At 45.7% G+C, this 24,779-nt stretch overlaps 1 protein-coding gene across 2 annotated transcripts in view; it reads right to left on the bottom strand.

Moving 5' to 3' along the window:
* Positions 1-24,779, bottom strand: part of Otog (otogelin) — a 75,622-nt gene that overhangs the window by 19,937 nt on the left and 30,906 nt on the right. For both annotated transcript variants that reach the window (XM_078046389.1, XM_005326853.4), the window contains exons 24-36: positions 21,084-21,191; positions 17,637-17,775; positions 15,849-15,983; positions 15,326-15,472; positions 14,912-15,031; positions 13,022-13,138; positions 12,182-12,338; positions 8,968-8,994; positions 6,412-6,579; positions 5,732-6,010; positions 3,698-3,815; positions 2,805-2,884; positions 470-2,217 (exon numbers count right to left, since the gene is read on the bottom strand). In XM_078046389.1, the coding sequence (XP_077902515.1) occupies positions 470-2,217; positions 2,805-2,884; positions 3,698-3,815; positions 5,732-6,010; positions 6,412-6,579; positions 8,968-8,994; positions 12,182-12,338; positions 13,022-13,138; positions 14,912-15,031; positions 15,326-15,472; positions 15,849-15,983; positions 17,637-17,775; positions 21,084-21,191 (3,343 nt within the window). The remainder of the gene's footprint in view (positions 1-469; positions 2,218-2,804; positions 2,885-3,697; positions 3,816-5,731; positions 6,011-6,411; positions 6,580-8,967; positions 8,995-12,181; positions 12,339-13,021; positions 13,139-14,911; positions 15,032-15,325; positions 15,473-15,848; positions 15,984-17,636; positions 17,776-21,083; positions 21,192-24,779) is intronic.

Here is a 24,779-nt window from a genome sequence, read left to right on the forward strand (position 1 = left end):
TCAGACACCCAAGTAAGCCTGCACATGCATGTGCATGTGTGTGGCACATGCATACAAACACACCCATTTTCTCCCTGTTTTACATAAACATGTCTTACACACTACAAGAACATACACACACACAAGCACTCATTGGAAGTCAGACACACATGAACACAAAAGTGGGAAGACTATCTCAGACACAAACACACACCTACTGGCACACCCTTGTTCTCACACCCTGGGCATCACACCAAGCCATCCAATCAGCCCCCGGGGCCCAGATGGGCAGAATAGGACCCAGCTATGGCTTCAGGGACCTAGAGGAGCCTGGGGAAGTTTTCAGACACCAGAAGACTTGGGCAAGCATGAGGACCGTGACTGCATCCTGGCAGCTGGTTAAAGACGGAGGCTGCAGCTAGCCCAGCAATGTACTAGTGTCCAGTCTAATGGCAGGGGGATAGAAGGCTTGGAGGGACAAGTCACTTACAACACAGGTGGCAGATGTGTTGGCCTCAGTGGTGGTTGACAAGGACTCAGCAGGACCCTGTGCAATGCTCTGGGCTGGGGCTGAGCGCCCCGACTGCTCTGTAGTGGCCTCACCAACTGGCTCCGCTTGGGGCTGGGGCCCTGCTGAGGTTCCGTGGGCTTCTGTCTGCTGAGGCAGCAGAACCAGTGAGCTCTCCTGGGAGCTCGTCCTGGCTGAAACATGGCCCAATGGGTAGGATGTGGGCACTGATGACACTGTGCCAGTCCAGAAGCCCTCAGCCTCAGTCACCAATGTGGCAAGGGTGTGGACCACAGCAGGTGTGAACTCTGTGGTCCTACCTTGGTCAGAACCGTATACAGAAGTAGGAAGAGACACTTGCTTGGAGAGGATGGTCATTTTCTGTGTGGTGCTCTTTCGTGGAACAATGGATACTGTGGAGGCCACCCCTGCAGCCATGGCCACACCTCCAGAGGTTGGGTGTTTGGCTCCCAGAAGCAGGCCTGGAGCTATGCTTGTTGTATCTTCAGCCGGGGTGAGAGGCAGTGCTGAGCTAAGTGTCAGAGCAGGTGGAGTTGTGGTTATCGTCAGAGACGTGGCCTGATGCTGAAGTGGAGGCGTGATGACAGAGCCTTTGGGGCCTGATGTGGCCACTGAGGCAGATGTGCCCACCTTGGCCAAGGGTAGGCTGGTATCAGGAGGCAGACCAGAGAGGAGCTGGGATGGCCGAGTTGACTCCAGAGACCTGGAGGCTGTGGCCCCTAGCCCGTGAGCAACTGTGGTCAGGCTGGTGGCTACCAGGGGCCCTGGGGACAGAGCTGCAGGTCTGGTGGCTGAGGTATGCTGGACTGGGCGGGGCAGGGCAGTGGGGACTAGACTTGGATGTGGGGATGCTGGCAGTCCTATGGGATGGCCATGCCCGGTCGCACCCTTCTCTGTGGATGGCACTACCTGCCTTCCTGTTGCGGCAAGAGAACTAACTGGAGTCTGCTGTGGTGCTGTGCTGGCCGTGGCCGGGGAGCTGCTGGGACTCGAAAGGGTCTGGGTCTGAATGGGTTGGGGGATCTCTGTCTTGTTTGTGACCTTAGCTAATGAGGGTGTCAACAAAGTCTTATGGGATCCTGAGGAGGTAGCAGACATGGAGATCACTCCAGAAGAAGCCACAGGCCTGGAGGAGATACTTGCTGGCAAGGCAGGCTGTAGGGGTGTCGTCTTAATAGTCAAGGAGCCATGATCTGTGACTGTCACTGCTTTGGTCATGAGTGGGAAGTGAGGTACAGGGGGTGATCGTGAGGAGACTGTGATGTTGGGGCTCCCTGAGAAGGTCATAGTCACCCTGGCTGTCTCCACAGCACCTGATACCATGCCAGGTATGGGTGTCTGCAGCAAAAAGGGAAGGGTTGCAGATTCTGGGGGGTAGGAGGTGGCCAGGAGGCTGGTAGTCGCTCCCTTGCTGGCAGGGGCCTCTGTGGGGTGGGTAGAGAGGTTGGATGCAGTAAGCCCCAGCGGCTGTTGCAGAGAGGACTGGGTGGGGCTTGGGGACAGTATTGGCGCTTTACTGGCTGCCATTGGTGGGTTCAGGGCCCCGGTGAGTGGAGCTGCTGGAGTGATAGCTGGCCTGTAGGTGGGGGCCCTGAGAGTTTCCTGAAGAAGTTGAGGTTGCTTGTCACTGGAGGTGGGTGGCACTTGCCCGAGAGGCAGAGTCTCATTGCCAAGCACCCCTGTGGGAACCCAAATTGCAGGCTCTACACCTGAACAGACAAGAGAAGAGGTTCGGAAGGTGAGATGACTGCAGCCCCAGGCTACCATCACTGGGCAAGACTGAGGTGTGGGCCTGGACAACTGGCACCCTAACTAATAGGGTGAGGACAGCTTCCAATGGCTGTGCCTTGACATTGGATGACTTTAGAGAAGTTATTAGACTGCCCCGACCTCAAATCCTGATCCAGAGCCAAGAGAACTAAGTCTAAGCCTGGCTGCCCCACTTACTCATTATAAGATACCAAGCTGAAGGCTGGGCATGTGTCTTAGTAGTAGAGCACTTGCTTGGCATGTGTGAGGCACTAGGTTCGATTCTCGGCACCACATATAAATAAATTATTTAATTAAATAAAGGTCGACCCCAAGCTGGTGCTATTCCCACTCTGTGCCTTGTTTTTTTCTCTCTCTCTATAAATGGATCGAGTGGGCCAGATGAGGCTCTGCCTGCTCTTTTTCCTTTGGAAGGCCTTGTGCTGACCCTGTTGATCTAGGACCCAGGATTCTGGGCATGACTCCTCAGTAACACCCTGAGGACTGGAGGAAATCTGAGGGAGAAAGGAAAATTCAGGCCACTTACAATCCTCCAAGTAGACACATCTCTGTGTGACTTCATCCAGGACCTTGGGAGCAGGGCACACAGGGACACAGCCTTCTATCCTGAGGACAGAGCAGGGAGCAGTTTAATGGTCTAAAATATGTGTTGTCACCCTTTCTTACCTGGATAAAACAGGTCTCATCCTTCCTTAGGATACGTGTGTGTATGTGCCCAGGCTTATCATACACACTCTCACATGAACCTCCACAGAGATACTGTCACACACATGTACAGGAGCTCACATACCCAAATATATGTGCCATACACTCCTACACACTCCTACCCATCAAGCTAAAAGGGAGAATGCATGCACAGGATACATTTATGCACACACTGTGCACATGCTCACATGTCTCCACAAAGGCACATTCTCACACAGCCTCATGTACTCCCTGCAAACCTGAAGGGTTCCCAAATATTTACACATACATACATATCTACACAGGCTCCCACAAACAATAATGTATCACCTTGTGCATGTACACAATACCCACCTACATGCAGCTCACATGTGCACAGGTGCAGCTGTGGACAGCTCATGTACTCTTGGATATACAAACATACACAAGGCTCAGCTGTAAGTACATCATACACAAATAGATATACACACATTTGTGGGTTTGTATGTGTGTCACACTCAAATATAAAATATAAAGAAACACATTTACTCTGGGGCACACATCCCCGTACACACAAGAAACACTCATATATAGGTACATTTGAGTACATACATCTTAATACATGCTCATGCGCATGCCCACAGACTACAAACAAGCCCATTCACACCTGTGTATGTGTATACAAACATGTACATATATAGCTCAAAACCCTTGTGCACATCTGGACTCCACACCCAGAATCCCCTGGCCCCTCACCTGGGTACATCCTGGCAGCTGGCTGCCTGTGGGTCCCGGCAGGTTTGGAAGCAGGGGCTGGCACAGGCATCGTAGCGCCACTCACAGATTGGGTAGGCAGCCCCCAGTGACTTGGCATCTAGAAAGATGAGAGTCTTTCGACTGATGGAGGCTGGGCACCAGCTCTGTCAAGCACCAGAGCACAGAGGTAATCCCTGCTCAGCGCATGACCTCCCTACCCAGTGGAGGAGTCAAGTGGACTCATGTAGGAAAAGTGAAGGGAGAAAAAGCCAAGCTAAGAGAACTATATCCATGATGGCTGGGGTCAGAGCCTGGGAATCCTAGGGATAGGGAGCTTTGAATTTGGGGTAGGTTGAGCCTGAGAGAGCCCTCATATGGGTAGGTGGATTGGGGTTTTGAGGATGGCCAAAGAGGAGGCTTGGACTGCTGATCTTGCACTAAGGCTTCCTTGTCACCCTGCTCCTCTGGGACTTGGTTCCAGGATTGCCCTGTACCCCAGGACACAGTCACCTCCCTTATGCTCTACTCTGGCAGGGCCACTGCAGACCTCTATGAAGATAAGAGGCTCACCCTTGACGGGTGGAGTAAGGCACTGGGGAACTCTGAGCCCAAGGTCCTGCTGGGATACTGTCCAGCAGGTAGAGGAGGCCCTCTTCCCCAAGCTCTGCTTTCTGTATCCAGGGGCCTTCCCAAAGTAGCCTCTCAGGACCTGGATACAGCTTGAGAACTGCCCTTGTTGCCCCAGTAGCTGGAGCAATGATGACAATAACAATAACCAACTCTTACACAGCACCTCGCCCTACACTAAACAGAGTTCATACATACTTACTCATTAATCCTCCCAATAATCCTATGAAGTAGGCATTGTTATTAACCCCAGTATATAGATGAAGAAACTGAAGCACAGATGATGGTGGGAAAATAAACTTTTCCAGGGGAGATGTTCTCAAAAGAGGCCCCTGTGGCCAGTGCTGGATAAATTAGGGAAGGCTCTGTGGCCTGTGATGACTATGTTGGCACAAGCGACCAGTCTCTAAAACTGCAGTCTGAGCAGGGAGGTGTGGGCAGGCTCTGCCACAAGCTGAGGGGAGCAGCCTCACCCTGTCAGCCTGTTCTGACCCTGATCCCCACATTGCTACCATCCATGAAGAAACTGCTTTTCCAAGAGCTTGGCATTTAGGTAATATCTACTATGTGTCAGCCCAGTGCAAAGCTCTTGGAGACCAGTCCATCCTCACAGCAGCCTTCTGAGGCATATGTTCTCATTTTAGAGGTAAAGTCACAGAATGATGGAGGTTGTCCAAGTACCAAGGACCAGGGTCAGGATTAGAGCTCAGGCTGTCCAGCTTCAAAACCTGGGATCATTCTACTCTGCCTTAGTATCTTCAAGAGAGAGACACAGCCTACTTCTGCCATCAGTTGGTGATGAATTTATAGAGACTGGGGTTCATGGAGGACTCAGTGTATGACCGCTTCCTGTAAGAATGGCCCCGAGGTTTAGGCAGAGATCTACATTTTGGGAGCAGACCTACCTGGCAGGGGAGAGTAAGCCTTAGCTTCTAGTGGAAAAGGGAGCTGCCCCACCACTGCACAGGCCTCCCATGGGAGAAGTGGAGGCTGCTGGCTCCTCAGTCTGGTGCCCCAGTGGGCGATCTCTAAGCTAGGGAGCAGACGTGCAACCATCCGCAGGAAACCTGAGCCATCAGCTATGTGAGCTGCCACCAGGATCATTTCTCCCCTCACTTCCACAAAGGCCACGTATTTTTAGACCATGTAATTAGCCTGTGATAGGAGGCAGGACCCAGGAAACTGGCTGGTCCCCAAGCCACACTGTTCATGGCTCCCTAGACTGGGAACATGGAGAACAGGTCACTTTCTATCCTAGGGGAGGATGCTTATGGCCTCCCTCTGCCAGAAGGGTAAGAGTTCTGTCTATTATAGCAATGGGAAAGGAGTAGCTAGGAAAGGGCAGGAAGAGTAGTTGAGTGAGGACCAAGGGCCAAAGCCCAAGGGTGATGGCAAGAAGACACCTACCCCAAAGGTGGAAGAGTGTGCCCCAGCGGAATGCCTCTGTGTGCTCATATAGCCGCAAGGTCAGCCCAAGGCCTGATACATATAGGAAGAAGCCTGGCTTTGCCAGAGATTCCAGGGCCACCAGGCCCACCCGCCATGTCCCTTGATGCAGCAAGAAGGAGGCGTGGTGGTGGAAGGTTTCACTGCCCTGCCACTTAGCCAGCTCCACAGACCCATTGGCGGTGACGTGGAAGAAGAAGTTGGGTCTGTCTGCTGCCTCCAGGGATACCACATCTGGGTCTGCACAGAGACACATGGGTAAGGTGAGCACAGAGGGGTCCAGACTGAGGGTGAGCAGGCAGCACGCTGGCACAGGTCTGCATTCACAATTGGCTCAGGGTGGCAGTCCCCTGTGGGCTAACTGGGTCCTGCTCCTCCATAGCTTCCCTGGTTCCCTCAGCCAACTACTTCTGCCTGCCAGCTGCCTCCTGTTCCCACTATCTCTGTCTGGGGAGAGGTGAAGGTTTACAGAAGTCCCTGACTACAGAGCCTCAGAAGGTGGCTGAACTGCCTCCTTCTCTCATATCCTACCCCCCCTCCCTCCCTCCTTCCCTCCTTTCTCTCCTTCCCTCCCAGCCTCCCCTCCTTCAGCACCTGCCTCTCTCCCAAAAGAGCTGGACTGAGGCCAGGGTGGGACTTACCATGGGCCTTGGCCTTGTACAGAGCAGCTGTCAGCAGGAAATTCACGATGTCCCCTGGCGCCACATCTTCTGCCCTCACTAGAGCTATGTCATTGCCCATAGCCTTCATGACCACCAGGGCACCACTAGCCGCCACACTGGACAGCTGGTAGGGGCCCTTACCTAGTGCTAGAGAAAAGAGGCCAGTCATAAGCCCCAACTCCCATCCACCCATCTCACCTACATCAGAGGCTAGGTGCCAGGGAGGGACTGTTTGTGGCCTCTTATCCCAGGCTTTGATGTCTATAAGAAGGAAGGGAGAGGAGATTCAGACTGGAAGCCCCTGAAGGGAATTGACTCTCTACCCAGTGGCTGAATCTTTCACAGAGAAGGAGAACCTCAGAAGAAGGACACCCCCAAAGGGTACCCAGGCCCCCAAATGTCTCTCCACGCCTATCTCATTCCTGCAACATTTCCATGTCAATATTTCTCTGTTCTGGGTCACCCTAAGACAAGACATCTATACCTAATCTCTGCCTATCCACTGCCTGAGAAACAAAGACCAGGAGAGTTGGGCTCAGCAGTAGCATTCACCTTTTTATTTCAAGTACATGACACTTTAGTGTCTTCAGGTTCTGTAGCTGTGGGTATAGGTTAGAGTGGGACGTGGATTTCCTAGGTGAATGCAAGTCTCCTAACTGAGATTCCTGCCTCTGGTGTGCCCCCATGGCTACCCGAACAACACTCCCTTCTGGGACTGGTCTGGGGCCTTTCCCCCATAGATCCAATGAGCCCAACCCTCCCCTGCCACACACACACCTGTGCCACCCCTTCCCCTACTTCCTGGCCCCTGCCACACTGAACTTCTCTCACTCTTCCTTAAAAGAGCCATGCTCTGTCCTAGCTCATTTCTCCATCATGCTGTTCCACCCCCACAGAGTAGTCCTCTGTTTTGTGCCTGGCATATGCCTACGCAGTCTCTAGGGACAAGCTCAAATGTCACCTCCTTGGTGAAGCTTTCCCTGCACCCTCTCCTGCAACACACAAAAGTTTTCCCTCTTTCTTTGTGCCCCACCAGCTCTATGATGAGGATCTGAACTTGGGGTCCTTGTAATCTTTCCCACCAAAGAGAAGATGGGCTGTCCTATATGGTAAATGGTGACAACTGGCTCTGGAAAAGTAAAAGTGAGTGTGAAATGTTTGCTGATTTCCATGGTGTAAATATTCTCGGCAGTGATCGATTTCAAACTACCAACTGAATGAGGAGTTAGGAACACAAACTGGGTGCCAGGGAGGCAGTGAGAGCTGCTCCAGGGATCCCTTGTGACAGGTCCCTTTACCGTTGACTTCCCAGCACCCCACAGGGCCTGGGCCAGAAATGTTGGTAGAAGAGTGGAGCAAGGAACGAAGAGGTGGGCGGGTGAGTAGGTGGAGGATGCTAGAAACAGCTTGTCCTTTGCCAGTTATTGCCACCCAAAATGCCACAGAAGGGAGAAATCTCTGCTCAAAGCTGTTTTGCTGAAATGTCTTGCCTGATGTCAGACAGGCCCTGCCTGACCCAGGATTGCAATTCTTCCATTAGAGATTCATTCCTTTAGGAGTTGAAGATTTGGGGCCAGTAGGATTCCCTAGGGACCAACATTATACCATAGTCTAGCCCTAATCTTGCAGACCCCCTAACTGGGGGTCTTTTTAAGGAGAGAGGGCAAAATTCCCCTAGCCCGTCCCTTCCTGCCATATTCTTGTCAGGGGTTGAGTCTCAAACCAAAATCAGATAATGCAGGTAAATGAGGACAAAGCCTTAGGCCTACACCCACACAGACTGGCTCGTGCAGGATGATACCTCGAGGGTTGGGGGCTTGGAAGTCAAGGTTGAACAGCACTAAAGATCAGAGGAGCATCCATCTCTGCCAAGGCCTGACCTTGGCCCAACTGAACAAAATTCAGTGCTGAAAAATACTCTGGGTAGCCCTCCCCCTGCTGCCAGGTCAGCCCCAGGATGAAATTGATCATATGGCTCTAATGCTGGATACTAAACCTCTTTGGGTCCTTAGTTATGACCTTTGATTTTGCCCTCATTAACAATCTAGGTGTGTGAGCATATCTTGGTATCCTGAAACCTTGACTATATTTGAAGATGGATCTGACAGGCCATATGTTTTGCCCCAGGCTTCCTCAGAAAGAGCAGTTTGCATTTGCTTTTGCCAACTCAAATCTTCAGGGAACCTAAGACGACACTCCGTGGGCCTGATGAGCTACATTAGGAAGGCAGCAAAGAAGGCACATTGGTGCAAATGGGGGTTGTACTTCCTGGCAAAGCTGCCCTGGGTGAGCACAATCTCTGGGAAGCTGACTGGCCTGGGCCCACACAGGGCCTGCAGGAACCAATAGAACAGGTTCCCTGGGCATCCCTAGGCCCCACACTATCAGGGCTATTTGCATAACATAGTTCCTCCCGGATCTATGTAAGCTCTTCTAGAGACAGCTGCACCTCAGGATGGCCAATGCTGGTGTGGTATAAGGGTAGGGCTGACAGTTCCTGGCCCTTGAATCTCCATTTGGGGACGATGGGCTTACCTTTGTTAAAGAAGTCACAGTCATATGCTGAAAGAGAGAACAGAGACTTCTTGAGAGCTGGTTCAGAGCCTGGAACAGATAGAGTCAAGGCCCCTAGCCTACCAGCCTCCCTCCTTCCCCAAGAGCCAGGCCTGGCCTGGCTTCCAAACTCCAAGATTTAGGAATGGTCTTAGATTAGATGTCTTAAGGATAAGGAAATACAGCAGTTCCTCTATGCACCCCCAGCACAAGACTCAAAGCCTGTCACAAAGTAGGTGTTCAGCAATGGGTTGAATAAATGAATGAATGAATGCTGGCAGAAGGTTGTATTTTGTGTGGCTTTAAAGAGTAGGTTTAGAACCAAGGAGTAGGAGATCCAACTGGAAATATCGTGAAAGATCTCCAGAGGAGGAATGCAAGCATAAGAAAGAAGGTGGTTTTCAAAGAGCTTTGAGTGGGAAGGGGACCAAGGGCCTCCAGAGTCCCAAGCTTCTTCAGGCTCTTCTGTGTAATCTCCCTGGCTCAGAAGTACTTCCAACAATCAGTCAGGCATTGACAAGCTCCTAACAGTGATCTTAGCACGCCCTCTAGTGGTAGAGTCTAGAACCACAGCCTGTTCCCCTGGTGCCTCAGCCATGGATTCCTCAATCCACAAGAGTAAGCTGGGACTTTGCAGGGATACCTAAAACCAGGAATAAGGTCGTGAGGTATGAGCTGGGTGGACCTGGGATAAAGGTTGAGGAGGGGTCCGCTTCACATGTATGTATGGTCTGAAAACAGTCACCAACTCCATTCCACACTCCAAGCCTATGGTTAACATCTTTGACATTGCCCTCCATCAAGGGCACTCGTTCAGGAAGTAACCTGCCATGTGGCAACAAGAGAGTACCAATCTCTCCTCATTTGTGAACCCTGCTCTGAATAAACAAAACTTGAACTAGAAATTCTACGTCCAAGTCTCTGGTTTCAGCTATGTACCCAGTCAACAGGTGGCTCAGAAGAGTCCTTAAAAGCCAGCTATCTGGGGTCATAGCAGAGTTTAAATCCCATGTCTCTCCATTCATCAACTGAGTGTGCTGGGGCAGGTTACTTAACATCTGCCAAATTTAGTGTCCTCCTGCTATCACCTTCCAGGGTAAGGCAAAATGCTTGCCTCAGGAGCAATATTTAAGGAGCGAGGGCAAAATTCCCAGTAATTAAACTGTGAAAGTTGTCAGAACCAAACGGAGTCACTTGTGTAAAGCTTCAACAGCAGCAACAAAATAATGCAGGAAACCAGGAAGGCATGAAAGGGGATCTCACACATACACACCTGGAAATAAGAACTACCACAAAAACCTGCCCGAACTACACCCCTGCACCAAGAACACTTCTGCAAGGACATCTGTTCTAAACTGTCTGTTCAATCTTGGACTTTTGATCCTTGTTTTTAATCTTTACAGCCAAGGATTGTTTGCTTCCAAAATATCATATAAACCTCATTTTGCCTCTAAGAACTTCCCCTTGCCACAGCCTCTTTGAATACACTCTCAGCTTACTCTGGCAGACATATTCCCACTGCAGTGCTATTCCCAAATAAACTTATTAGTCTCTGAAGAATTTTTCTCTGTGTCTTATTTAGGTTAATAAAATAAATGCTACTTTAATGCAATGGTTTTTCTACACCAAAATTAATGCAAAAGTCCATGATAAAATATCAAATTTTAAAATAAAGATGGGCTGAGCCTGAGGCAAAAGGAAAAAAATCAATAATATTGATCCTTTGATATTTTGTTCATCAAGGATTTTTTTGCAGCCATTTTTATTTTATTTTATTTTTTTTGCCATTTTTATTTTTTAAAAAACATTGCATTAATATGTTATTTTGCTTGTTTCCTGAGTTTTCTGGTCTCATGATTCAATGAGTATCTCACTCACCTCACTCTAGTCCTGGGTATCAATGAGGTAATGCCCACATGGCACAGAGCCTGGCTCACAGTAGATACTATGTAAGTGTCTGTGTCCCTCTCCTTCCTGAAAGATTGCTATCAGAGAAGCAGAGGGACAGAGAGAATGCATGAAGACCCAGGGCATATGTGGTAAAGGATCTTAGAGAAAAACAGGCAAAAGAAAGAGAGGTTCAAGGCAGGTGCTTCCCATCATCCTCCTAGGGTCTTCCTACCTGAAGGACATACCAGCACCCATGTCTCCATGAAAAAAATGACTGCAACCCCCACAACAAGTGCAGAGCACTGGGTCAAATGCTTCCCATGTATTGTCTCATGTACATCCTAACAGTTGTTTCCACCCCTCTACTACAGAGAAGGAAACTCAGTGTAAGGAATGTACCTAGACCAGCTGGCTTAGTGGAACTGGGGTCCAAACACGGATGGTCTGACTCCAGAACCTGGGTAATCACTATTGCACCCAAACATGGAGTATGCTTGTATCAGGGAGATCCATTGTGTGCAGAAATATATAACCAGTGATCAATTAATAATCATTAACTTTCCATATATTTACTTCACCTTTTAAACATTAACTTTTATAGACAATATTAAATATTGTTAATAGTTAACATTAAATATTAGTATATTATGCATTATATTTAAAATTGTTCTGTTATATATTTATACTACCACTGATATATGTGTATATATTTATGTATCAAATTATAGTGTGAATACCTGTGTGCTTAAGTATTTAGAGACATTCAATAAACTGCATTTGCACACAACCACTGCTCTGAATAAACATAACTTGTGCTACCTCTGTGGGGGTCTTGGTAGCTCAGCTGACAAAGGGCTTTTATGTTCATTATCCCTTTTGATTCTCTCAATAACCCTGGTGAGGCAGGTCTAGTGCTATTTTTCAGATGAGAAAATTGAGCGCCAGAGAGGCAGGGTGGCTTGTTTGCTGTCACACAGCATGCAAATGGCAGTTCTGGGCCTGAAACCCAAGACTCCAGACACCTCTAGCAGAATGGTTAAAAGCATAGGTTTGGTACTGTCGGGGGATGACCCCTGGCTACACCACTAATCCATGTGACTTTGAGCATGTTACTTTACCTCCCTCCCTAGGCCAACTGTAACAAAGGAATGCACAATCCTATTGCAAAGGGTAGGCATAAGAACTCAGTGAATAATACCCATGAAGTGGTTGGTGCCTGGCACATGCTGGGTACTCAATAACACTGGCCAGGGTATTATAAGGTACCCTACTCTGTTCCCTCAGATGATGGGCCTGGGATACTCACGGCAGAGGCGGGGGGTCCGCCAGTCAACAGCCACCCCCTGCTGGCAGCACTGGTGGGCATAGGCAGACACGCTGGCGCAGAAGCACTCACAGTCACCACCCCGGCTGCACCCACATGTATCCGTCAGGCAGTTTGAATAAAACCAAGTGACATCGACCTGGGGGAGGTCAGAAGTCAAAAGGTCAGAGGACAGATCCTAAATGTCAGACCTGCATTTTTTTGTCTGCTGGCCACCAGCACAAACTCAAGAGGATCACAGAATAAATCGGTAAGCTGCCCATGAGGAGTGAGGGGTCGGGGCAGAAGGCAGCCAGTTCAGAAGGAAACAAGAACCACATGGCACACACAGACACCCTAAGCTCTGTTCTTCTTCGGGCCCAGACTGCTGGATTCAGGGGCCAAGGAGTGGCTGAAGAACAGAGTTTGAACTGCCCAGCTGGGCTGGAAACTGCTGAGGCCAGTCTGACAGCACCCCTTAAGGCCTTGGAGGGACTGTGCAGGGCTGAGCCCTGGAGTTCCTATCTCCACAAAAGGTACAGCAGGCAAGAGATAGGGCCACAGCTTGACGGGTTTGTGTCTACTCTGCAGCACAGCTTTCCAATAAGGAGGAAGAGCCAGACTGAGATGGGCTTATAGAGGGCACAGAAACTGTTTCCCAGCTGCCTCCCTGGTTGTCTGAGGAAATAGGCAGATTCATCTGAGCAGGCCAAAGGCAGGAGAATGAAAGAGATGGGTTCTAGACACGAACTGTCTTTTCCAAGACCTGGGGGTCTGAGAGCAGAAGGGATCCTGGGAAAGTAGGAAGGGGTTCAGGAGGGACTGGGGGAGTAGTTCACTCACCACAGGGTGGCAGGTCTCAAACACCTCGCTGAGCAGGATGCCACACTCCTTCTTGGCAAATGGTTCTCGGAGAGGATTCAGGACACATGTGTCCCGGGGGTCAAGGGTGTCTGGGCACTAAGGTGCAAAGGCAGGGCTGTTGACCTCTCCACCCCCAAATGCCTATTGCCTGGTGTGGCAGAGAGATTCTAGGGTAGCTGCCATGATCCCACTTCCTGGTGTTCCTGTCCTTGTATAATCCCCTCCTCTTGAGAGTGGGAGAGACCTACTATTTGCTTCAAACCAACAGAATATGGCAAGAGAGATGGGATGAACATGACTATGCATATAATTACATGATTATGTTACATAAGATCACAGAGGCCATCCTGTTGGAATGTCCCCCTTGCCAGCTGTGAGGAAGCCAGCAGCCACGTTGGGACTCCTCATGGCAGGAAGTGTGGCTGGTCTCTAGGAGCTGAGCTCAGTCTCAAGCAATAGCTAGCCAAAAGCTGAAGCTCTCCATCCTGCAGTTGCTAGGAGTTGACTGCCACCCACAACCACACAGGCAGGTGAAGAAGCAGCTCTTTCCCCAGTCTAGCCTCCAGGGGAGAATCTAGTTCTGGCCACAACTTGATTGCAGCCTTATGAGATACTGAGCAGAGAACTAAGTCACATGCCCTGTTTCCTGACCCACAGAAACTGAGAAAAGACCTGTGTGTTGGTTAATGCCACTAGTCCTAATAACATTGTTACCCAGCAGTAAATAACTAACACAGATTTCCCCAATGTCTGTTGACCCTCCTTCTTCAGTTTAATATTTTCACTGAAGTGCCCACCCTGGGTATGACCAAGGGTATAAGCAAGAAAGAAATATGGGACAGTGCTGGGGACAACAACAAAGCTTTGTCACCTGCTTGGATTCTCTAACATTGGGATGGGTTAGAGAATGGGTGCACTTTTCTGAAGTTGTGGGAACAGCCTTGTCCACCTCAGGATTTCACTGATCTCTAAGCCATGCCCAACTACTGCTCTTGTCCCATATACATAGGCCCATCTCCATCTACTCCTCAAAAGAAAATAAATATCACTTAGTCCAGGAAAGGCTAAATATGCAATGCTCACATCACTCTCTGCTACTGCACCCATGACAGACATAAATAATCAATCACAATCCTCCTTCCAGCTAAACTTGACACATCTTAAGATATTTTCAATGTAGTTTACTAAGCAGCCTCTTCTAACTGATCAGCTGTCACATAAAGTGAAATCTATTCACCATCCTTCTCTGGGCCCAGCCCCCTGACTTCAAAGGATCATACAGAAGATGGTACTTACTCAAGGTCATCCAGCAAGTGGATGATCCAAGACCTGCTCTCAGTTCAGTATTTGGCAGCCTCTGCCAGGCATTCCCCAAGCCTCAAGAAAACCCCTGATTTTACCCTTACCTCCCTCTCAGAGGCCTTTTCTTGGATACATTCATCTCTCCAAGCATGCCTATCCTTTAACTGACAGCACCAGTCCCACTTCCTTCAGGAAACCTCTGATGTCCTCAACCTACATCCATCTCTCCTCTGTACCAGACCTAGCACCAGACACTAAAGGGCACAAGCCTTGCCTTCCCCACTAGGTGGCCACCTCTCCCAGGACAGACACTGCCTCCTTTGTGACCACCCCAGTCTTCCACTGCAGGTTGGCCCAGGGCAAGATGGGCAACTGGGGTTTTAAGATGAGATACTGTGTGTCTTCAGGCCACAGGACAGAGTTTAGAGCTAGGGATCTGGACAGAGGCTGAGAGAGCATTCTCGGGAACAGTTCCACTGATGTCCCTCTTCCCTGACCTGGGGCCTGGTTCAGTGCAGCCAGTGTCCATTTGAGTGACAGGCACAAGCCAGTCTAGGGAGGCTTTACCTCAATTGCAGCCCAACTGCTGCCAAACTCCTGGGGGTTAGTTAACTCTAGGTTCTCTGGAGTCCTCATCTCATTGATGGTTTTTAGGTCAAAGTTCCCACAGAGGCCTGCCAGCTGACCCTGAAAGAAGAGAGGACACTACGTCAGTTGCAAGCATGCTGAGGGTGAACCATGGGCATAGGGGTCACCATGAGCCCAGGAGGTTTTCATGAACCCAAAAGCAATTGCTGGGGCTTCAATTTCAAGAGGGCTGGGTCAATGTCAGAGAAGAGGTACAGAGTGAGATGGAGCAGACAAGACAAAGGCATGCTCTTCTTGGTTCCTCAGAGAGGGACAGTTTACCCAAGGTCACCCTGAAGCTTGACTTAGTCCCAGGCAAAAGCAGACCCAGAAATGTTCTGCCCCCATGACTACCTGCCACTGAGGCCCAGCCTGGACATGCACTGTGGTTCTCTGGTCCCACAGGAGGGTGATGTGCTCCCGCGGGAAATGCACCAGTGTGAAGAACCCTGCTTGCCATGTGTGGACTTCCTGCTTCTCATCCAGAAAACTTTCAGGACTCTAAGGGGACAGAGTTGATCAGTCCTGAGGTCCAAATGCTCCCCAATGCCCAGATTAGCTAGTCCTCGCTACAAAAGCTGTGTGTGTGTGTATGTTGGTGCTGAGGTTTGGACCCAGGAACTTGAGAATGCTAAGCACATGCTCTACTACTGAGTGACACCTCTGGCCCCTGGTCCTGGCTACAATCGCTGCCCAGTGCCAGTGTCTTGCCAACTCCTCCACTTCCCTTGGGCCATGGCATGGACCTCTTTCTTCCTGGTCAAGGAATTTAGCCTGAACTCCTGGCTTGGTGGCACTTCAGTCCTTACCTTTTTTTTCCTCACCTCCCTGTAACCTGTACATTGTCTACACAACCCTCACCAACAGCAAGCCTTACAGGATTTCCTGAGTCGTTATCAAAGATGATGAGTGAGTTCCCAACATTGATGGAAATAAATTTTCTGCAGATGATGCCAGAGCTATAGCAGTTCACATTTTCTATGATCACAGAGAAGCTGAAATCTGATGTGCTCTAGGGAGAAGAAAAATGAATCCAATAAAACCTGGGAGAGTAGAGATCCTGCTGAAAGCACAGAGCAGAAGTAGACTTTGAAGTGGTTTTCAACCCACTTCTTTTTATTAGTTATGAGATTTGGGGTTACTTACTTCGGTTCTTCAAAGCGCAGTTTCATTTTTGGTGGGTTTAATGCAGTGTTTAGCAGTAGTGACTCTCCCTTATTGACTGATATAACAGAAATGGCTGGAATTGGCAGGGGGGCACAAGGAAGGGGAATTGTCTTACTTACACACTTGTTGTAAACCTTTTTTGGAGGGCAATTTGTCAGACTTGAATAACATTTTAAATGTATATAACTTTTCATATAGCAATTCGTCTAAAAATCTAGAGAGTAAAATGCTAGCTTAGAATGTTCAAGGCCCTGAGTTTGATACCCAGACTGCCAACAAAGAAACAAGTAAAAGAATCTAGAAATATATCTACACAAGAATATGTAGCAGCATTCAAACACTGGAACAACCTAAGTGTCCATCAATGGGGAATAATAAAATAGGGTATATTCTTTCTATAAAAGGTCCTACTGTTAAAAAGAGTATGTATTGACAATGAGAGATAGCCCAAGTTATAACTCAAGTAAAAAAACCAAACTTAAGAATCCTAACCATAGAAACTAAAGACAGTGTGTGCCTGTTGTATGTGTATGAGTACGTGTGTGTGTGTGTATGTGTGTGTTTTTCACGAAAACAGTCTTGTAGGATTCACCCGTTAGGAGTTGTTGTTTAATAGGAGACAGAAACAGAAGAGATGTGAAGGGGAATATTTGCTTTTAATATATTCCACATCATTTTAAATTTTGGCAAAAAATCATGCATAATTTTGAAATTTAAAAAATAAAATAGGACAAGATCAATAATCTTTATTTTGTGAAGTTATCAGAATTAGGTGAAAGACCCCGGTGAAATGTCCATCCCCTAGATAAGACTTCTTCCATGGAAGGTTTTTTCATTGCTTTTATTGCTATTATGATGAGGTGGACAGGCCTTAGCAAAACCAAGTTCCCTTGGTGTATCTGGCACTGCCCACTCTGATGGTGCCCTTTGTCTCCTTCTGGGGGATCCTACCCTTCACTGTGCCACCCATGTCACCATTCCTCTTCCTCTGGGTGAATCAAAGATTTTGACACATGACTCCTAACACATACTAACTCTTCAGTCATATTTCTGGTTCAACTCTAACCCCAGCTGCCACAATCTAACTGTGTGACCTTGAACAAGTTCCCTGACATCCCCAAGCTCAAGTTGCTACATCTGTAACATGGGGTCAATTAACCCAAACTTGTAAGATGGAGTGAGAATTAAAAAAGAACCCACAGAAATGGTTCAGTAGACCACTAGTTGTATATTGTCATAGAAGCTCAAAAAGCACTTTCTATTACAGGCAGAAAAAAACATCAGGCCCAATAGGAGAAGTTTGTAAAGGTGAGTGGACAAGGAGTGGGGTTCTATGCAGCTCTAGCTTTTTCCTCAACACAGCCACACCTCAGAGCATAGATCCACCTGCCCACCCAATTATGTATCAAATTGGAGTCCAGAGGATCAACATGCTCTGACAGGTTCTCATCCCAGGCTGCTCTGGATCGTCATGGAGCAGACACATCCAGGAACTCACCTTGACTAGGTGCACTTTGCAGGCCCCCACAAAGTCAAACGGGAGCCCATCAAATGTGCGGTAATGCCGGTCTCCATAGGCAGTGCAGGTGGAGGCACAGGGGAACAGGGTGCACTGGAACGAGCCTTGCTGGCACACACTGAAACACACACACACAGACCAGCTTGCAGAACACATGCCACTTAATATATGAATGCCCTTGATGGAGCCATTGCTCATTGAATGCACACTGTGTGCCCTTAAGTGAGTCAACAAACATCATTAAACTCCAACTGAAGCTTGGAGGGCAGAATTGTGATTCCCATTTTATGTAGGAGACACTGGACCTTCAGAGAAGTTAGGAGACACTGACCTTTAGAGAAGTTAAGGATGCACAGCTACTAAATAGTGGAGCTGAGATTTAACTTAGATCTTTTTGACTCTGAAGTCCATAGTCTCTTTTTTCACTCCATTCAATTCATTCAACAAATATTGACTACCATGACAATAGGCACTCTTCTAGGAGTTTGAGACATATCAGTGAATAAAACGGGGGGTGGGGTGCAGAAAGTGCTCTGCCTTAGAAAAACTTCTGTCCTAGAGGGGAAAGACATGCACTGGACATTTTAAAAATAAAAAGTATGTGTAAATAATATAATATGTTAGAGGGCAATGAGTGATATGGGAGGAACAGGATGAAGGCATATTGTGGCAATAGATTATATTTTTAATATAATATATTTATTTTGATGGTCAGGCAACATGTCTGCAGAGATTTAAAGGAGGTGAAAGAGTTAACTATATGGAATCTGGAAGATGAGCATTCTGGGAGAGGGGTACAGTCTGCAGAGGCTCTGGGGAACACTCAAGAGATAACATGGCTAGAATGGATGGCACAAGAATAAGACGGTAGAAGAATTCAAAGGGATAATGGAGAGTCAGATGACATAGGTCCCAGAAGGCTGTAAAAATGTTAGCTTTTGCTAGGAATGAGAGAGGACATAGCTGGAGGAATTGATTGTGGGAATGACATGATCTGACTTGTGTTCTGCTTTGGCTTCTACACAGAGTCTAAGCTGAAGGGGGTTGAAGAAAAGCAGAAAAGCCAGTTGGGAGGTTACTGCAGTAAATAAGAGAAGAGATGATGGCAGCTTGGAGTAGGGTAACAGCAGTGGAAGGAGGAAGATGTAGTCTTCAGAATATTTGGGGAATATTTTGAAAGCAGAACCAAAAGGTTGGATGTGGATAGTAAGAGAGAAGACTCAAGGATTACTCCAAGTTTTGAGGCATGACTAACTGCAAGAATAAAGTCATTAACCTGTATGGGAAAGGCATAAAGAATAGCAGGTTTGAGGGGGAAAGATAGGGTGATCTGTTTAAAACACACTGAGTTTAAGATGTCCATTAGATGTGGTGATGTCAACTAGGTAGTTGGGTATCTGTGTCAGGAGTTCAAAAGAGAGATGTTGGCTGCAGGAAGAAATCTGGAAGCCATCTGCACATGGATGGACACTACTGTTATAGGAGTTTACCAAGGGAATGAGTACACAGGAGAGAAAAAGTTCCATGGGATGCCCCAGCCCAAAGGGGTCAGAGAAGGAGAAGAACCAGCAAGAAAGCTGAGAAGGAGAAACAGGAAAGGTAGCAAGAAAATCAAGAAGGCATGGTGCTCCAGAAGCTACTTGAACAAAGGAAGCAAGGCAAATAAATTACCTGCAGGTGATCAATGTGTTAAATATCACTATTAGGTCTTGGAAGGTGAGGGCTGAGAAATAAACTCTGGTTGCAGCAACATGGAGGTTACTGGTGACCATGGTAGGAACACTTTTAATGGAACACTGGGGAAAATGCCTTATTAAAATGAGCTTAAGGGAAAATGGGAGAAGAAGAATTGGGAACAGCAAATATAGATAACTTTTACTGGAGATTTGACAATAAAAGATTATCAAAGAAATGGAGCAATTGCTCAGAGGTTGAAAGTTTATCAAATTGCATAATGTTATGCGATGGAGATGATCCAGTGGAGAAGGATAAACTGATTAAATGGGAGAGAAAAGGGAGAATAGCTGTCAACATCCTTGAATGGGTGAAAGGCGCTGGGGTTTAGAGCACAGGTGATAGGATTGGTTTTAGATAAGCATACCATATCATACCATATCAGGCAGAGCACTCTTGGAAAAGTTTAGGTTAGCCAGTCCTAATTTCTCTCCACATGTACCTGGCATTCCTAGTTACCTCCAGTCCATCACAGTCATGAAATCATACATATACTGGGCTATATATCCTTCAGACACCTGCACAGAGTTCCATATCTTGATATTATTTCCAGGACTTCTGGGGTCTGACAGCCAGTACTCCAACCCTATATATACACCTTGACCTATCTGGGGGAAAGCCTTGAAGTAGATGGTCTTGACTGTGAACCTACTACAAACATGGAAAGAATTGCCATGCCCATCATATGGGCCAGAGAAACAGAACAGTTTTGATCTCAGCATGGGACAGGAACTGGGGTCCAGCTCTTAGCCAATTGGATGAATCTCTAAGATAGAACCTCTCTGAGATTCTCTGCTAAGTTTCTGGGCCCCAGTGTAGGGGCTGCCTGTTCACATCAGGCCACCCTTGGCTGGTTCTTAACATTAGAATAGTGTCTGAGTTTGCTCTCCAACATCAGGACACCAGTTTATTATTTCTCAGCCCTTCCCCTCTCACTATCTCCATCAGAAGACTGAATCTCTACTTACCACCATACTCCCTGCTGCTTGGCCCAGTAAAGGCTCTACAGAACTAGTCCTAAGACTCTTTCCACAGAGTCCAATTCAGGTTTATACACTCCCACATATGTGTACTTACATTGTTGAACATACAGTGTGAAAATATACTCACATATGCACTCACTCACTTTTATATATGGGCATGTATATATTCTTGGCAAAACACAAATGCACATTTACACATATATGTTCACTCACATGTGAATATAAAATGCATATCCAATGCACACAGATACTGATGAACTTTGCATACAGATCCATATACATACAAATATATATAAACACACCTATATACATACACAAATTCCTACTTGTAGGTATTCACGAATATACTCAGATTTATGAATGCCTGCCATTTCAGAGACATGCACGTTCACCTAAGAAGTCTGTGCATTTTGGATTTGTGCCCACATTTACATGCTCATATAAGTTGCAAGCACATGGTTATAGTTTATATACATTTATATACATGTCTGAACAAACTCATATTCATGCAAATACACAAAAATATTACAAAATATAATTTTATGTATTTATACCTGAATATGTACATAAGCCCCACATACAACATAAAAACACACATCATGAATATGAACACTATGGAAAGGAAATGATAGACTCTATGCATGATATCACATTCCATAATCATGCATTTTCCAGTAAAAAGCAAATCTTGTTTAGAGTTCTAACTTACCAGGTATGGCAGGGAGACATCACCTGGTCCCCAGGGAAATACTCCTTCCCTTTCCAAGTGCATGGGCACTCTTCTGGTAGGAAACATGCATCCCCATGTCTGAGCAGGCTGTAAGGACACAGCAAGCAAGTGCTCAAGAGAGCATTCTTTCTTGATCTGCCATCTATGCAAAACCATGCATCACATGGATGTCTTGGAGTGGATCTCAGCCTTTTCCCGAAAAGAGACTAACCAAATACCCACTATGTAGCCTGCTACAGGGAGGCTCAGAGGCACCTTGGTGAATAAAGAAATCAAAGACAGGCAATGCCCAGTTTGGAAGATTCTGCTATCCTTCAGCAAGTAAGTCTCAGCTTACTAGTCAATGCTTCCCTGGTCAGGCAGATGCCAGTTGCTCCTTAGATACTAGCTATAAACTAATGAACAGACCAGGGACATGGGTATTGACACTCCAAACCAAGTTGTTCATGGAGCTTTCAGATCACAGGCCCAAAGTCATAGTGCTACCACCTTCCAGTTTGATTTCCATGAAATCTGACCCACTCTCAGGCAGGAGCCAGGGACATCTCAGGGAATTTATTGAAGTTCTCAGGTGCCACTCTAACCATGTCTGAGCATCATCAGGATACAATCTGGGGTAGGGGTAAGAAAATAAGCATTGACAATAAGCAATTTTTAGTTCAATTTCAGGATCTGCCTAGGACAAGTTATTTAACCTTCCTATTTTACTTTTCAAAAGAATATAAGTTCATGGTTTTAAAAGAAACAAAGAGAAAGAGCACTGCAGGTATTATATTGAAAAATGTCTCTTGTTAATTCTTCCCCATCTCCAGATTTTCCTCCTGGAGGCACTTTCTGGACTATAGTACAGGAAAATGAAACTCGGGCAGTGCACAATGTGTCACTGAGGAGAGGAGACAGAAACTGGAGTACAGGGCTTGTGAGGTGGCTGAATATGCAGGTCTGTATATAAAAGAGGAGAGATCTGCTCAGAGAAGGAATTCCAGAATTCTGCTTAAGTTACCTTAAGTCTTTAACCATGTATTAAATTTCTCATGAGGAAAGATTCTAAGGGTTGGCAAGAAATGGCCATTGAGAAAATGTAAAATTAATGGAGATTTCTGATACAGTGCAGTCCTGGAACATGTCAGGATTATGACCAGCTAGAATAGAAAGACTTTTCTTCATACTCCAGGCCTTGGGACTAGAACTACTATAGACAAACTAACAAATTCAAACACAAGTCTTGAAAAGATCATGCTAATAAACCATGTAGATTAATTGCCTACAATATCAAAACTCAACACTCAATAAACAAAGTCAACAAAATACAGCATAAAACAATGTAAAATTCATAATGTCCAGCATCTAGTACAAATTTTGTAGTTATGTGAGGTGGGGAAATATAACCCAAAACCAGGAGAAATTAGAAGAAAAATCAGTCAATAGTTACAAGAGATGCCAAAATGTTATACATGATAGAATTAGCAGATAAGGACTTTATGTTACTATAAATATATTTAAGCTTTAAAAATAAGGCAGACATAGTGAGTGAATAGTAGAAGAATTTCAGAAGAGACATAAAAATTATTTTTAAAAGAGGAAATTCTTAAAATTTTAATATACTTTTAAAAATTTGCTAAAAGGGTGTAACAACAGACTAAACACTTCAGAAGTGAATAATAATAGCCTTGAAGATAGACAAAAGAAATGGTTCAATCTGAAGAAGAAAGCCTAGTGGGAAAAAAATGCAGTTTCACTGACTTATGAGGCAATCAGGTATTCCAGTGTAATTCCAGGGGAAATAACTGGAGCTGAAATACTATCAGTTTTGATGAAGCTCAGTGAACTCTAAACAGAATAAATGCACATACAAAATATGTAGGCATGTAGTCAAATATCTGACAGTGATGGAGAATGTTTAAAAAGTCAAGACATTACACAGCAAGGGAATAATGATGAAAATTAAACTAGTAAAAGAAAAAGGTTAATCTAGAATTCTGCATATTAAAGAAAAGATTGATAAAATTTGACAACCTCCTGGCTAGAATAAATAATAAAGAGAGAGGAGAGGAGAGGAGAGGAAAGGAGAGAATAAAGAAGAGTGGAGAGAGAAGAAAGAGAGAAACCTGAAATTACCAATATCAAGAACCAAAGGAAACATCACTACAGATCCTACACATATTAAAAGGAAAACAAAAGAACAGTATGTACAAAGCTAAGTCAATAAAGGTAACAACTTAGGTGGGATGGACAATTCCTTAAAAGACACAATCATGAAAGCTTAGTCAAAAAGGAATCTGGAAAGCCCAATATGTATTAAACAAATTGAATTTGAAGTCAAAAGCATCTCAAGACTGGTAAATTTTATCAAGTACTTAAAGAAGAGACAATACCAATTCTAAACAAATTCTTCCAAAAAAATTAAAAGTAAGATAATATTTTTCAACTCATTCCTATAAGGCCAACATTACTCTGATACCAAAATCAGATGAAAACATCTCAAGTGGAGAAAAAACACAGAAAAATATTTTCCATGAACACAGAATATTAAGTAAACTGGGGTCTATCCTGGGAGTGAATGTTGGTTTAATATTCAAAAATCAATTGATGCAATTTGCATCAAAAACAACAAAATAAAGAGGAAATGCTATGTGATGTTTTAATAAATAAAATCAATCAACAAAATTCAGAGCCCATTTATTATAAAATGTTCAGCATACTAGAAACAAATCTAGTAAAGGATATCTACCAAAAAACTATGACTAATATTATCATTAATGATAAAAGAATGATTGTTTTACCCTAAAATAGAGGAAGGTAATAATTTTTACTCATATTACTTCTATTTAAAAGTATAGAGTAGGTTCTATTCATTGTAACCAGACAAGGAAAAAAAATACAAAGTATAAAGATTAGAAATGAAGAAGATAAAACTGTTTTGATTCACAGATGATATGATCATGTATAGAAATCCAGGAATCTATGAAAAGGTCAACAGAACTAAATAAATGAATTTAACAAGACTGCAGAATACAAAGATAGTATACTACAGTAAACTTTATTTCTATATTCCAACAATGAACAAAAATTAAACTAATGAAAATACTTATGATATCAGAAAAACATCAAATACCTGTGAATAAATTCAATGACAAAGATGCAAAACCTCCTTTGAAAACTATGAAACACTGCTGAGAGAAATGGAAAAAGACCCAATAAATGAGGAGATAATATCACATTTGTGGATTGTACAACTCTCTGGTATTAAAATATGTTTTCTTCCCAAAACAATTTATAGATAGAACACAATCTCAATCAAAATCCTACAGACTTTTTTTGAGGGATAGCAATAGAAATGGACAAACTGATTCTAAATTTACATGGAAATGCAAAGACCAGAAGTGCCGAACAACTTCTGAAAAGAACCAAGTTAGAGAACTCTACCACGCGGCCTGCACAGTGGTTTCATTAATGAGGTTCTAGGCATAAAGTTAGTTAGAAGAGATCGAAATAAAAACACAAGACTCAATTACCTTATTTCTATTGCTAGGTCCGAGACGGCTCCCCTCTGGTTCCCTCCTCCAACCGCCCAGCAGGGCAGCAGGGATTACTCAGGGCTAGCAGGAGAGAGAGAGCGAGCACGCCGGGGATCAGCCTTTTATTGGGGAACAAGAGATTCAGGGGAGAATTTCA

This window comes from Ictidomys tridecemlineatus, chromosome 4, assembly GCF_052094955.1.
Source record: "Ictidomys tridecemlineatus isolate mIctTri1 chromosome 4, mIctTri1.hap1, whole genome shotgun sequence".
Lineage (NCBI taxonomy): Eukaryota > Metazoa > Chordata > Mammalia > Rodentia > Sciuridae > Ictidomys > Ictidomys tridecemlineatus.